Below are 15,571 nucleotides of genomic sequence, written 5' to 3' on the forward strand. Positions count from 1 at the left end.
GATTTGTATGTTTAATTGGGACAACAGTTCTCGAAATATTTTGTTCACAGATTTCGAAATTTTGACGTTTCAATTTGCAGTATAGATTAATATAAACAATTTATTTTTCTACTTACGCGGAATCATGTATTCCAAGCTCACATAGTGAGTATTCCGACACAGCTGGTGGCTCCAAAACATCACTTTGGTGTTGCCAACGATGCGTTTTCCCCTCCCGAGTGGCGATCAAGAGATCTTTATGCGGACAGTGTCTCCTGCCTCCACATATTTGTAAGCATTTAGGCCACAGCTTTTAATAATGCTCTTGAACTTTTATTATTATTTGCAATTCGACAATAATTGAATCTCTTCAACATTATTTTTGAGTTCATAAATTTCAAATTTAACATTTCACTCTTTGCACTTATCAGCTTTAAAATTGCAGCAAATACGATGACATACGTTCTATAATCTATTCTGTTGTGTTATGGCACAATAATTTCTTTTTGTGTCTTCAATTTTTCTGCAGAGGCACTAAAAGTAATTTCGTATTCGAATTTACTACCTTTTCCTTCATCTAAATTTTGGAAAAATTCCAGACTTTCACGAGTCTCTCGAACCCCTTTTACGACCCATAATTATTTAGAAAACGAAAGACTATAGAATATTCGACTGCACAGCTCGACTTTGACTTCTATACTGCGAGCGTCCCCGAGTTTCGTGTACGTTGGCTCGAAAGTCCTATAAATTTCCTACTACGCAGTTGTATAAGACCCTTTGTATATACTGACATAAGTATACAGCTCAGCAGGAATCGATAGATTATTCACAAGTAGTTACAAAGAGAAATAGTCATAGTCGATTACTACCATATGAGTTGCTAGGCGTAAAAATGTATGCTGAGCCCTTTCAAAGAAAAGATACTTGTAATTTAAATTACGATAAATAAAACAATAATATACTCGATATTTTCTAAATACCTAACATTACAGTCTACCAATTCCTTACATTTATTTAGCATACATATATGTTGCATGTATTTTGCATATTCCTATTGATAACTGTTCCCATTACTCGTCCACCGAATTATGTCAGCCACAGCGTAACGAATGGTTTCCCCGTTGCGTTCAACAACCAAATTTCATCCAACGCTATCAACAGGAAGCGCAACCTCGCCGTCCGCGAAACTTCTTTGTAGACGAAATTAACGCGTTTTTTGAACGTTGCTCGCAGAAATATGTATATATTTTTAAGGGAATTACGTTTGTAAAATGAAAGGCTGGCTATCGAGGCGAGCGTCGTCGTCGCGGGAACCGACGAATCGGGCGGCCAGCCCGCGGCTGGAAACGCAACGTTATAGTGGATGTACACGGGCGGCCCGAGAGCAGCGCGAGCCACCCTCGTAAATCAGTGGAATTCCGCGCCCGTTGCGGGACAATTTTATGATTTAATCCGCTGGATGCGCGAAGGCTGTGGTCGCGGTAGCTTCGAAACCCGAGAGCATCGCGACATACCCCCTCGGGGGGAGGGAGGGAGGTGGGACCTGGCTGCACTTGCCGAGATGAATTTCGCGCGGCGCCAAATGGGGACCGCGCGTAAAAATGCGGCGGCCGTCCGACGATCGACCAGCGTGAAATTTCAGGACGCTGACCGACGAACGTCGCAATTTCTCCGAATTTTCGATCGGCTCGAGAGCGTTATTCGGTTAAACCGATAACGAAACGAGCCCTCGATTACGAGATTGACGTGGCGCGTCCAATCGATTCCGAGCGAAGCTCTGTACACTCGTAATTTCGCCGCGCGCGACGGCCCACTCGACTGTCGCCCGTATTTTTGCTGTCTTTTTTTACCGTTTGTCGCGAATCGGACCCAACTTAACAAACCAGAGATCAAACATCCTTAGGGGCAAAATGTTACTTTGAGTCAAGATGGGTCAACGAGTACTCATCGATGATATGGGGAACCTTGACAGGTTTGATAATTGTTTGTCACTCTTTGGTAGCTTAGAAGGTGGGTTTTAAGCTTATTTTTGCTATCTTTTATTCGTTTGTTGCAAATCAGACCCAACTTAACAAACCAGAGTTCAAACATCCTTAGGGACAAAATGTTACTTTGAGTCGAGATGGGTCAACGAGTACTCATCGATGATATCGGGAACCTTGAGAGGGTTGATAATTATTTATCACCCCTTGGTAGCTTCGTAGAGCCAGAGGATGGATTTTAAGTCTATTTTTGCTATCTTTTATTCATTTGTTGCGAATTGGACCCAACTTAATAAAGCAAAGATCAAACATCCTTATAGGCTAAATGTTACTTTGAGTTGAGGTGGATCGAGGAGTACCCATCGATGATATGAAAAACTTTGGGAGTAATAATTAATATTTTCATACGAAATTTTTACAAGAAATGTACTTTCGAAAACATTAAACATTTATCAGAAAAAGTTTTATAATTACGCCTAAAAAATTCTTGAATATTGTCTTTATTTTCAGTCGTCACAGTGGTTTCCTCCCTTACCCCTTAATCTTAACTGAATTATTTTACTTAATGTTGATTTTGACCAAATTGGTCAACGTCAACGGTAAAGTGGGTCACGTGCACCTGATGATTATGATTCGTGTTTGTTGACCATTTTGAGGCGATTAACAAAGTCCTCATGTGTCCACGTCACAACACGATTCAGAATTCATACTAAAATCACAATAACAACCCCAATTTGTATTCTGTAAACACTCGTACGTGCACCTTCAAATCGCGAAGCACCGAGAGTCGAACGTCTTTTTTCCATCTCTGTTTTTGGAAATGCTCGAGGGTTGGCTGATTGTCGGGAAGGTAGCCTCGACGGGAGATTAAGAGTCGTCGCGAAAGGGCATCCGCGTCGCGAGGGAGGGTGAAAACATGGGGCAAGATCGGTTCGCGTGACCGCCTAGACTCAGCCGAACAAAAGGTTTCTCGTATTTGTGAATCGCAAATCGAATTAAACTCTCAACCGGCACGCCATTCCTGATCGCGATCCGTCGTTGCGTATAAAAGGAAAGGATCGCGATAGAGCGAGTCAAGTGAGTTGCGGAACGTATTCACGACCTCTGCACCGCGTCTCACTTCAAAACCGTCTGCATCGCGCCTCCGATCCTTTCCGACGCGAGTTATCGGAACAATTTTTTTTCTCCTTTCTTCCTGACGGTAATCGATCGCAATCCGCGACCCCTTTCACGTGTGTCGCTCGGTCGAATCGTAAAGGAAGAACCATATTTACGCTCGGCCATATCCGACGATCGATATTTAAACGGTCGAGCTGACGCGATTCGACTCGACGCCGTCCATCGATTAATTTCTAAAGCGGCCTCGAGCGTAAACCAGAGTTCTTCGAATCGTTCCGGGATGCTGTTGCACAACCAGACTCTCATCAACGGTCCACTGGCTTTCATGGGCGAGGAGACCGGGTGTGTTTAATCTCTCCATCTATCGTATTATTATTCCGCGAGAAGAAGCCACAGTTTACGTCCTGACTCACCTACTATGCGTACGCGAGAAGTTGGCTAGTGCTCCGCCCATTGTCGTCTCGCCCAATAGCGACAACACTGGGCACCAATCAGACCCGCGGTCCTTTCGCTAGCCAACTTTTCGCGGAAGAACAGTACTTCAATGGGAAAACGTTTAGCGAACGCTCGTCGAAAGGATTCTTCGAAAGAAGATCCTGGCGCGTTTGCTCCCTCACGATGTTCGAATTCCTTTCCGTCCACGAGCCGGAAACTAAACTTTGCTTGTTTGCTCGCCATTCAGACATGTCCCGTCGATGCGGGAAAGATTCTTGGGATGGAACGTGCCCCCGGATCATTCGGACCTCGTACACCCCCACTGGAGAGGGTACCTCGCGCCAGGAAAATATTGGCATATTGGACTCGCACTCATCTACTCTATGCTGATCGTAATGTCTCTCGTGGGAAACGGTTGCGTCATATGGATATTTAGCACGTAAGTTTATGCATCGCGTGAATATTATAAAATTTTGTATGCCTTCATTTCCTTAATCTATGGCTTATATCTTATTTACATTGCACTATGCATCCCTATAAATCTTTAATAAATTCGTATTTATCGAATAAAGATCTTAGGCTCCAGTTGAGCCCTTAGATTCGGTTGCAAAAATAATATTACAAGCCTTAAACGAGATACAGTATTGTACTTTTTAAGTTTGTGTTTAAGTTGAGCTTGCACTAGTTGCGAAAAACGAGTCCTATACACAAGTAAGCCCCAAAAGTCTTGCTACTAAGTTGTATACAGTCTTAAAACTAGTTAATTATGGCACTTAATAAATATTTAAAACTTAAACAGCTTGATAGATGTGAAGATCGACGGTGGTGGCGCCATCCCTCGACAATGGCCGACATCGTTTCTTCCGGGTGGTAGATTTCCCGCACGAACGCGAGGGTGGTGTACCGACCACCGGTTAACCTACCCCTGAATTCTCCCCTTCAAACGAAACTCATTGGAACGTGTGCTTTCAGATCAAAGTCGTTGAGGACACCTTCGAACATGTTCATAGTTAGCCTGGCGGTGTTCGATTTGATAATGTGCATGGAGATGCCCATGTTTGTGATAAACTGCTTCATGGAACGGATGATCGGTTGGGAACTGGGTTGCGACGTCTACGCGATCCTCGGCTCTATTTCCGGTATGGGACAGTCGATTACCAACGCAGCCATCGCCTTCGATCGATACAGGTCTCGACGAGCGCCGTCTAATCTTGTTTTACCCCCATCGATCGCTCTCCCCCGTTCTCGAGAATTGATTCGAGCTTGGTTCGTTTCCGTAGGACCATTTCCTGCCCGATCGACGGACGGCTCAACTCGAAACAGGCGGCGGTGATCGTCGCTTTCACGTGGTTCTGGGTGTCGCCGTTCTCCGTTCTGCCGCTGTTGAAAATCTGGGGTCGATTCACAACCGGTAACGAAACGCTTTAACGAGAAACGTCCGCATCCCCAATTTTGATCCGCGTTACCCATTGCTTTTTAGAGGGCTTCCTAACCACATGCTCGTTCGACTTCCTCACGGAGGATGAAGACACCAAAGTCTTTGTTATGAGCATTTTTCTTTGGTCCTACGTGATACCTCTAACCTTCATCATTTACTTTTACTCGCAGCTGCTCAAGTCTATTCGCAATCACGAGAAAATGCTGCGCGAACAGGTACAAATTTCCATTCGTACGACTCCTTTTAACAATTTCTCTTCGCGTAAGTAACGATCGTTCGATTCTAACGCGGGTTTACCGGAGTCTAGGCTAAGAAGATGAACGTGAAATCGCTGGTCTCGAATCAGGACAAGGAGAGAAGCGTCGAACTTAGGATCGCCAAAGTGGCGTTCACGATCTTCTTCCTGTTCTTGCTTGCCTGGACACCGTACGCGACCGTCGCCATAATGGGAGCGTTCGGAAATCGGTAATTAAAACGCGTCAAGAGGCGTAAATAATACGAAAATCGTATAATTTTTTCAAACAAACTACACACTTTGGCTCCTGAACGATTCTAGAACCCGTAGTACGAACGAACGTTGAATATTTTTCTCTGTTTCACTTACTCCATCGAGTCGATCGGAGACAACGATTCTTGAAACAGTAGAGTATTATACGTCAAAGCGTCGAAAGACGATCGTTCACGACGATAACCGTGGACACTTTGGTTGCAGGGAAATGCTAACACCTATATCTACGATGTTACCTGCCGTGTTCGCGAAAACGGTCTCGTGCATCGATCCGTGGATTTACGCGATCAATCATCCAAGGTACACCAAAACGAAACTACTCGTCTAGTTCTGGCGATACGGGTTGACGCGACTATCAACGATCATCTTCCTTTCCTGTCGCTTAGGTATCGACAAGAGTTGCAAAAGCGTTGCAAGTGGATGGGCATTCGCGAACCGGAACCGCATCACGACACTGCTTCCGCTCAGACTGAAAAGCTGAAGTCGGACGACGCGTAATAAACGACGACGAATCATCGAATCTCGATCCGCCAGCGGATAAGATTCGTTTCTCAGCGTCCCGGTCGAGATCCACCGTAAAAAATAAAGCCACCACCGGTGCCGATCTCGATCTTTGATCTACGATTTCTACTCTCTGGTCGTGGTCCCGTGCCTGGCTACGCAAGTCGGACCGTGGAAAATACCCATAACGTCGTGTACGCCGATACTATCGATTGTACTATTATTAAAGCATCGTTAAAGCAAACTTGTTTAACCATCGTTTTATGTGTCCACCTTTTTAACCCTCTGAGTGCTGAATGTTCCTGGCCAAAGTGGTCGTAAATAGTAAAAATTATTTTTAAAATACTGACAATCGTCTTGCATGTAGGACGCATACGTGGCGTTCGTAGCACTCAAAGGGTCGAAGTTACGAGCTTCGCTTTCGCGAAGAAAGACATTGTCCCTTTCAAATATAATTTTTTGTATTTAAATTGCTTATTGTGCTCGCTATTTTACCAATAAAAATCAACTTTGAAACATCAAAGAAATCAAACATTGTATCGAAGACAATTTTAAGTAGAATATCTTCACGAAATTCAAAGAAAATCGAACGGGTACTCTTGATGGCTTCGTAACGATCGTGTAAAAAAATCCAATCTCGAGAAATGCATCTTCAATAAAATATTGTCGTGGTTGTCGTTAAATGTGCTAGTAGCTGTACACGCGGGAACATCGAATATATTTTGTCCGTGGATCGTCGTTTTGAAGGTAGTGACTACGTAATGGGAGTCAAGCTTCCCTTAGAGTTTGTGCAAATCCACCTTCTTATCTTTTTAAAAGTTTGTCCAAGGTAAGGTCCTCATAAATTGTACGAATTGCATCTTCAACAGCTTACAAAAGAGGACTTTCGTGGGCATACTAGCTGTCCCTATTAGCGAGCCTGTCCCATTAATGTTCTTTTATATTTTTGTTGAGAATAGATATATTTTCAATGTCTAGCATTGCGATTTTTCTCTGCTCGACGTCGACCCAGGTCGGGTCAGAAAACCCATAGGTCTGCCGATCATTTGGCGACGCCTATAAAGCCGGGCTTTTTCTCCGTTTGGAGTTAGTTGTGCGACAACCCTGACCGCGGAGAAAGTCTTTTACTTAGTTTTTCGCCTCCGTGTCTTGTAATATCCATTATTATACTTTTCAATAAACCATTTTTTCTTCTGCATGTAAGCGGTTGAGTTCAATCTTTCATAACGATAGATCCTCAACAATTTTAATAAATGGTCGACAAAAACCTGACAAAATCAAGAAGTCAAGCATTGTTTTCAACAAAGTTACAATACTGAGATATATTTTGGAAAGGTCCATATTACAAACTATCACGGTACAGTTACGCTGTCTTCAAACGTGAATAAGTTTATTAGTGTAAATTATATCTATAATAAAACGGTTAAATATTGAAAATATTAAATAAAGAACTGCTCTTAGAGCGATTGAAATTTATACACAGGGTGTTCGCCCACCCCAGGGAAAAATTTTAATGGGGGATTCTAGAGGCCAAAATAAGACTTAAATCAAGAATACCAATTTGTTGATGGAGGCTTCGCTAAAAAGTTATTAAAAATTAAATTCAAAAATTTCAAATTGTTCTGGAAAAATTATTTTCGGTTGCGGGGGTCAATTACAATCATTTTTGGTGCATAGACATACCCCCGAAATATTGCGCATTTTCGAGAAAAAAATTCAGTACGGACAGAACTTTAAACATTAGTAACTATTTAACAAAGCCTCCATCAATAAATTGGTATTCTTGATTTTCGTCTTATTTTGGCCCCTAGAATCTCCCATTAAAATTTTTCCCAGGGGTAGCCGAACACCCTGTACAATATCACATATCGTTGTATTTCCCTTTTTTTTGTTTATTCCATTTGAAAAAATATTGATGAACTTGAAATTTCGGAAATGTGGTCTCGATAAATTTTTCTTTCTTCTGTATACACCCTATATATTAAACTGTGGAGTGACATTTTTGTACTGCTTTTTCTATTTGTCACAACGAATGCCTCTCTCTTCTTCGCTAAATAATTCATTCACGAATTGCGACTGGCGTTCCCACAGAACTTCATATTTTCAAAAGCTAATCTCTTGCGTTCGCTTGTGCAAAGTTAACGTAGAAAATCCACTCGAAATACATACTAACTTTGTTCGTTTAAAGTACTTTGAGATTCATTCACAGAATAAATTTCAATTTCATTTTTTTTTTTTTAAACAATCAAAGAGGCAATTACCTACTTTTGTATGAATCATTATCGCAGTAATCAGAAGTATTATACGAATATCATTTTTCGAACGGTGCAGGACGGGAGAGTACTAATATAATGCGGGGTACGGTAACATTGTGCAACCGCTGCACGTTGAATAACGCGTTTCTTTTTAAAAACGAATCTTCTCGGTAGTTTTTTCTCTGCGTTCTCCATAAAGAAAAGGAAAAAACATAGTTTGTTCGGGCGCTTGTTATGGAAAATTGAGAGGATCCCGTTACACTCTCGTTATCTCGATCCCCTTAACTCCCATGGAATATTCGTCCTTAAGATTGATATCTCCGAAAGGTGATATTTTGCGCGAGCAAAGCGCGCCAAGAAAATTGTTATCCGCGGGTCCTTCTTCGCATCTATGAATCTATAAATCGCGGAGACCCGTTTGGCTCGTTAAAAATATAAAATAATCGAACGCGCGTCCGTCCATTAGGCTTGGATTTCGACGATAATACATACACTCCTAGCCATAAAGATAGCACATGTGTGCTATCTTTAATTTCTCACTGACACACGTACAATTTTGGGTTTGTAACGTATAATATAGTAAGCTTACGAGCTCAGAACATGCGGATCGTTGCAAAGAGGTCGCGGCATCACGGCGTTTTGTTTACAAAACAGAAACAGTGTTGTATTCTAGGAACGAAATGATAGCACACTCCGTCTACATGTTTATAAACTGCTTAGTATTTCGCGGTCTCTTAGGTATTCAAGACGCGAAAGTATTGCCTAGTAATTTACAAGAATGAGACGGGGGAAAAAATTAACGACATCAGAAATAAAGCATATTCTTGAACTGAAAAGGCAAAATTTATCAGTATCTAAAATTTCGAAAATAACTAGCAGAAGTCGAAAGGTAATTTATAATTTACTTAAAAACGTGGAAAATTATGGTAAAAAGAAGAGTAGTGGAAGGCCATCATCGTTGTCACAACGGGATAAACGAACTGTTTTGCGTATAACTTCCAATAGCTAGTGTACAACAAAACAAATCATGCAAAAGGCTGGCGTCAATGCAAGTGTTTCAAGTGTTCGTCGTGTATTACAATCATGCAAGCACATTAAAAGACTAACAATAAAAAAGAAACCTGCATTAACTCCACGGCACAAACAAGAACGTTTACAATTTGCCAAAGATCGAATACACTGGAAGAAGAAGTGGCGAAAAGTGATATTTTCCGACGAAAAAAAAATTAATTTAGATGGACCTGATGGTTTAAATTATTATTTCCACGATCTAAGAAAAGAAAAATTGTCAAAAATTCGGCGAGCAATGGGCCGTGGTGGAGTAATGGTGTGGGCGGCCATCGGTTACTTCGGTAAGACGGAAATAAAATTTATTCATGGAAAAATGAACAGTAAATATTATTTGGATTTGATAAAGCAACAAATAACAAAGCATGCCCTACGTATATCTGGGTCTGGATTCATTTATCAGCAGGATAATGCAGCGGTACATACTGCAAAACTTGTAAAAACCTATTTTGAAAAAGAAAGGATACGTGTTTTATCATGGCCTGCGCGCTCACCGGATATTAATATTATCGAAAATTATTGGAGTCAACTCAGTCAAGCAGTTTACAAACATGGGAAACAATACGAGAATGTCTACGAACTAAAAGAAGCTATTGTCGCGGAATGGAGCAATTTAAATCAAGAAAATATTCAAAAATTATATAAGTCGTTACCAAATAGAATGATTGAAATCATAGAAAATAAAGGAGGATGTACTCATTATTAAACAATTAATGAATAATTATATAGATTGATAATAAATTAAATAAATGTTTATTGCTTTATAAGTGTGCTATCATTTTGTCCTTCGTATACAACACTGTTTCTGTTTTGTAAACAAAACGCCGTGATGCCGCGACATCTTTGCAGCGATCCGCATGTTCTGAGCTCGTAAGCTTACTATATTATGTGTTACAAACCCAAAATTGTACGTGTGTCAGTGAGAAATTAAACTTTTGGCTGGGAGTGTACTTCCTAGTCGAGTGATTGACAGATGAGACGCTGGAACACAAATTATGTGAACGACATAAAAGCGTTGGAAGTTGATTCGAAATTAAAAATACCTGGTCGAAGACCAAGAACGTAAACTATCAAATATAGACGTTGACGTTTTCGTCAATTATTTGAATAATAAAAAACCAGCAACTGAAAACAGCTTTTGTCTTCACACTCTCTTGTTGAGGAGTTTATTTAGATAGGTATTTTATTTTCTTTGGCAAGAAAAATCTGGATGTTTTATAGTACTAAATGCTCCTTTTTCCTCGTAACAGTCTTTTTATTGAGTGTTCAAAATATTTTTCAATTTCTTTTTTTAATATCATTTGGAACAGATGTCTGTGTTCCTGCAATTATATTCTTCCCCTCGTATTTTCTACCGTTGTTGAGATATTAATCATAACTTTATCTTTAATAAATCCCCAAAGAAAGACATTTAGAGGCATTAGGTCAAATGAACGAGGAGACCCGCCACGTCCAACCTACCTATTTATTAAATTTCCTATTTAGAGGCGAACATTTGTTTTGGCCAGAGTGTGTCAAAATCATATTATCTTGTATCGATATATACATTTTAGTAAAAAGATTTGCAATAAACTATAGACTTATAATCGAAATTGAAAAAAGTCACCTAACCGTAGAATTATCAACCATCAAATAAGTTTGGTCCAATGATTGCGTTATCAACGACAACGCAAACACATTGAACGTTTAAAGATTATTAATAACTGAAAGGCTACTGTTCGAATGCAGTGAGTATTTTCAGGGGACCAGTAATGTAAATTGTGTCCATTAACGTGGCCTATGTTGGTAAATGTTGTTTCATTGGAAAATAGAACGACGAACAAAAAGGAATCGTCATGATTAATTTGATGCGATAAAGTACACAAACGAATTTCGATTTTGAAAATCGCTGTTGCTGATGCAGCGATACGTGATATTTTGACATTTGTGTATTCGTAATGGTCGTTGAACCGAACTGTGATTCCACTATCTCTGGTTATTTGTCGAATACATTAATTGCGTTATAGACATTTGTTACGAATTTGCATCTGTTTGGTGGTTTTATGATATCGTAACAGCATGAAATTTTTTAATATTCAACCTTTCTGCAAACACTACTAGCACATCAATATTCCGTCAAAATTTACCGTTTTCGAATTTCTATGTGTACCGCAAGAATACGAGTAACTATCTGTTTTCTTATCGAATTGAGTTAAACCAGTTGGAATAATCAGCTGTCGAGTAACTGTCGGAAACAGTGTCTATAAACAGACTTGGAATACTACAAACGCGGTCTCTGTGCAAAGTAATTCTCATTTCGTACATAACATTTAAATTTTTCATGCGAAATTGTTTTTCTCTTTAAATCTTTCTTTATATTTCTGAATAATATGAAGAAGCGTTGTGGATAAATGTTACTATTATTATAAGAGTTATTCAGAGCTTTAAGAATTGTTACAGAATTCTCCTAAAAATATTGAATTTCTTTCGAAGTCTTTTTTATACGAAATTTAATGATTATGAACCGCGTATTTTCTTTTTCAAATACTAATATAATTCTTCGTATTGATTTCTCAAGGCATGCGATATCTTCGGGAAATAAACGATTTATTTCACGAGTCCTTGCAGACAAAAATCAAGGGAAGTTGAATTCGATGATTTCAGTAAACCAAAGAGCTTTGTTCCACTATGACCGACACAACACATGTATTGTTCGTTTAAAAACTGACATACATTGCTGATGTACTGTAGTGGAGCTCCATCATGTTGGAAAATAAAAGTTCTTCTAACAGATAATGGGACATTTTCTATCAATGGAGGTTGCTCGTTGTGTAAAAAATAAAAATGGGTCATACCGCGTTAAATCGATCACATTTTCCCTGATACCAGGAACGTTATTTAACTTGAAACGTTACAATCTAATCGGAGTAGCGGGATTTAATTTAGGGGTTTTAGTAATTATTTTATTGCTTTTAAAACCGTTAAAAAAGCACACACCTTCAGTGTTGAATACTTCCACCAATTTTCGCATTCTTCGTAAAAGAATTTTTATTTCTTATTTATTTGATTTTCTTTTATTTTAATAAAGTTTTAGTAAAGTACAGTTACGATATGGCATTTCCAAATTTATTGATACAGCTTGTAGTACAAAGTGTACTAAGGTTTTAAAGCAATCGAAAGAGGAAAGAATATTCTTTTCCAAATTGTTCGACACCCGGCTCGAGAGATAAATAACGTTATAAATAGAGTAAAAATTCGTTAAAATCATCCGGATCTGAATTTTACGCTTGGTTTTTATACATCGAATTTCACTAATTCGCAAATGTACGCTGTAAAATATATTGGAAAATATTACCGTATAGTTTCATAACTATTCGTATACATATGACAGGTATGTGAAAATCTATACCACATATCGCAAAAATATACACGTTAAAATATCATGTAAACACTCATTGCCGGGCAGGTATGAATGGATCAAACAGACCAATCCTTTGCGATTAAAAGTAAAAAAAATCGAAATTTATATATGTGGTATCGGGAAATGCGAGGAACTTGAGCGGAGTAAGAACTATAGGTTAAAAGAGAAAGCGTTACAGGTCGAAAGGGACGGGAAAAACCCCTGGGTCAGCGGGCCCAGTGACGCGTTCGAGGTCCTCTCGCGCAGGGGTGCGAAACGCAAGCATGACCATATTTGGTCATGTACGCGCCCGAAAGAAGCTTGAATGGTGGGGCGGAAAAGGTTTTAAAAAGGGATGTTTCGAGCAGAAAAACGAGACTCACTTGACAAGACGTTGCCGTAACAAGTCGCTTTAAGTTGTCATTTCAAGTTGTCGTTTTAAGTTGTCGTTCTAAGTTATATCAGTTTAAGCGTAGCTGTTATTCAAATAGTCTTAAAATTAGTTCCTAGTCACTTTTAATATTTAAATAAAGATCTTTTTGAACAAATACCCACATATATTTTCCGTTACAAAGATAAAACGATCATACTTCTTACTGTAAGGATGGTCGAAAACGGGATAGGGCAGAAAGCGTATACAAAAATGCGAAGAGCTACTGAGGACGGTTATCTTTTATTTCAACTGCCCCTTGCCGCGGGCCTAGCTCGACTGACTCCTCTCTCCTCAATTTGGAAAAACGGGACCCACCGCTAGGGTGGGCCATGTGCAATCCGACTGAGCGCTTTCCCTAACCTTGGCGACTACGGGTCTCGCTCAGGCTAAGTGCCATAAACCAACGGTCAGGGAGGTCCTTGGTGCCGTACGCGCTCTTGTGGTTTACATTACGCTATTTCCAAAACAGCAAAATGATGACTTAAACCACCCTCCTATTGACAAACGGGACATGGGGCATGCTAAAACAAACAAATTCCCAGTACCAAAAGAAATCAAAAACTTCCTAACCATTTTATAATTAATTCAAGATAAAAATGGTACAGCATTTTTTTATTTCGATTTTACGTGATTAATTCTCACACCTCGGCTTGTCCCATCCTTTCGAAATAGTACTAGAATACGAACAAAATAAAATAATCAGACACGGAACGACCCCGCGAGTTTTGATCAACTTTTCTCGATTCGAGCCCGCGCAGTGTGTCGTTTCGGTTTCGAGTGCGAATCGACAAAACGGAGGTAACTAATTACGCGAAACGTGGCGCGAGAACTCGTGGTCCAACTTTCCAGCTCGCAAGAAACATGGCTCCATTAATACTCGCCCCCGCACCGAATGATTCGCTCGCGTGAAATATGCGGTTCGTCCTGCCGGAAGCGGAGAAAGAACTTCGAAAACGGACGAACCGTCGAGGGGCGAATTTCGCGTACGAAGGAACAATGCCGGGAGAAGCGACGGTTTCCAACGTGGCCGGAGATCGATCGTTCCGTACGGCAGTTTTGACGTCGTGAAAAATATTATCGAATTTACGAGAATTGACCGCGAAAGTCTATATCGAGGCACGGTCGACTCGACCGCGAGATCTCGAAAATCTCGTTCGGTTTAAACATTCGACTCTATCGATAAGTTCGATAAGCATATTCGTCGCGTGGTTCTGTAAGAGGCAAAGTTGGCGGGAGTATCGGAGAAGCGTAATCGTCGTGTCGGGATCGGTGTCCCGTGCCGGATAGTGGTTTTCATCGTACGAGGATTCCGATTCGTCGAGGAAGACAAGACGATTACGTGGTCGTAGAATGCAGCGGGGAAAGTTTAGTCCGACGGTTGTGACGCCGGTGGAACGTGTAGCTACACGTAGGTAGCTAGCATACTCGCGTGGCTCCCCGGACAGGAGGCGGAGTCAACGGATAGCCCGGCAGTTCAGTTAATATGCAGTTAGTACGTCATTTGTTTCTCGCCGCTGGGAGGGCTTATCGTAATCTCTGGCGTCACGGCTCCCCACGATCTCTCGCGTTAGTCCAGCCAGTTCGGTCACTCGTACGGCGTCGTTTCCTGCCGACCAATTCGCAACCATCGCGAATTTTAGGCACCGCGAAGACCATCTATCTGTCGAACCTACAGTCTTGATACTAATGAATTTGATAGTACTGCCTCTATATAAGCGAAGCTGCTGCCTACAGCGCAGACGAGAAACGAATCTTCGTACTTTGTTGACGGCCACAAAAAAAAACGAGTAAATTACAGAGAGGGATTGAGGGACTTCGCCTATATCGAAACACAAGCGATGTTTACGTTTGCCTATACTGAATCGGTATTCTAGTTTCGATCTTTACCTCTTTTAGAAATTATGGAATTAAATACTGATTCAGTATAGACAAACGTGAACATCGCCTGTGTCTTGATACAGGCGAAGGAAAGTGAACTCGGATTTACCTATACTAAATCGGTATTCTAGTTCCAACCTTTACCTCTCTTAATAGAAATCGCAGAATGAAATACTGATTCAGTATAGGCAAACGTGAGCATTGCCTGTGTTTCAATATAGGCGAAACGAAGCGAACGAAGAGACCAAGGGACAGTAAAACAATCATAGGAAAACGTGTTCGAGGAAACCAGTCCTATACAAGAAATAAGCAGGATGATAATTGTCATAAGATTAATTAGACAAATACAAAATTTGTATTATAAGTGGTAATTACATTTTTCATTGTACAACATTTCTCTTTGGAAGATATCGAAATAACTTCGTTTTTATTACAAGCTTTATTTCGATGGAACGGATGGAAAATCTTTTTTTAACTCTCGAACCGATTACCCAAAATATTAAATTGTTGCTATGACTTGAATCCTTAACCACGCTAGAATCAACACGAGTTTCAATAGATGCGATAGACGTGCGCCAACGTGCCGGACTGCGATC

The 15,571-nt window shown here is 40.4% G+C and overlaps 1 protein-coding gene across 1 annotated transcript; it reads left to right on the forward strand.

Annotated features, from left to right (window-relative positions):
* Positions 1-3,053: 3,053 nt before the first annotated feature.
* On the forward strand, positions 3,054-6,228 carry LOC122402149 (opsin, blue-sensitive). Its single transcript, XM_043404730.1, has 8 exons — positions 3,054-3,422; positions 3,763-3,954; positions 4,488-4,703; positions 4,796-4,926; positions 4,996-5,168; positions 5,261-5,418; positions 5,666-5,761; positions 5,848-6,228. The coding sequence occupies exons 1-8, from the start codon at positions 3,361-3,363 to the stop codon at positions 5,957-5,959; spliced, it is 1,140 nt and encodes a 379-aa protein (XP_043260665.1). The 5' UTR covers positions 3,054-3,360; the 3' UTR covers positions 5,960-6,228.
* Positions 6,229-15,571: the final 9,343 nt, after the last annotated feature.

The sequence above is a fragment of the Colletes gigas genome, unplaced genomic scaffold (genome assembly GCF_013123115.1).
Source record: "Colletes gigas isolate AHSC1104 unplaced genomic scaffold, ASM1312311v1 Colletes_gigas_Sc00033, whole genome shotgun sequence".
Lineage (NCBI taxonomy): Eukaryota > Metazoa > Arthropoda > Insecta > Hymenoptera > Colletidae > Colletes > Colletes gigas.

What these genes read in the sequence shown, in the direction of transcription:
- LOC122402149 (XM_043404730.1), top strand. Translation starts at nt 3,361, where the DNA reads ATGCTGTTGCACAACCAGACTCTCATCAACGGTCCACTGGCTTTCATG. An exon ending in GTCATATGGATATTTAGCAC is followed by an intron (nt 3,955 to 4,487) that starts GTAAGTTTATGC and finishes GTGTGCTTTCAG; the next exon opens with ATCAAAGTCGTTGAGGACAC. An exon ending in ATGGGAGCGTTCGGAAATCG is followed by an intron (nt 5,419 to 5,665) that starts GTAATTAAAACG and finishes CTTTGGTTGCAG; the next exon opens with GGAAATGCTAACACCTATAT.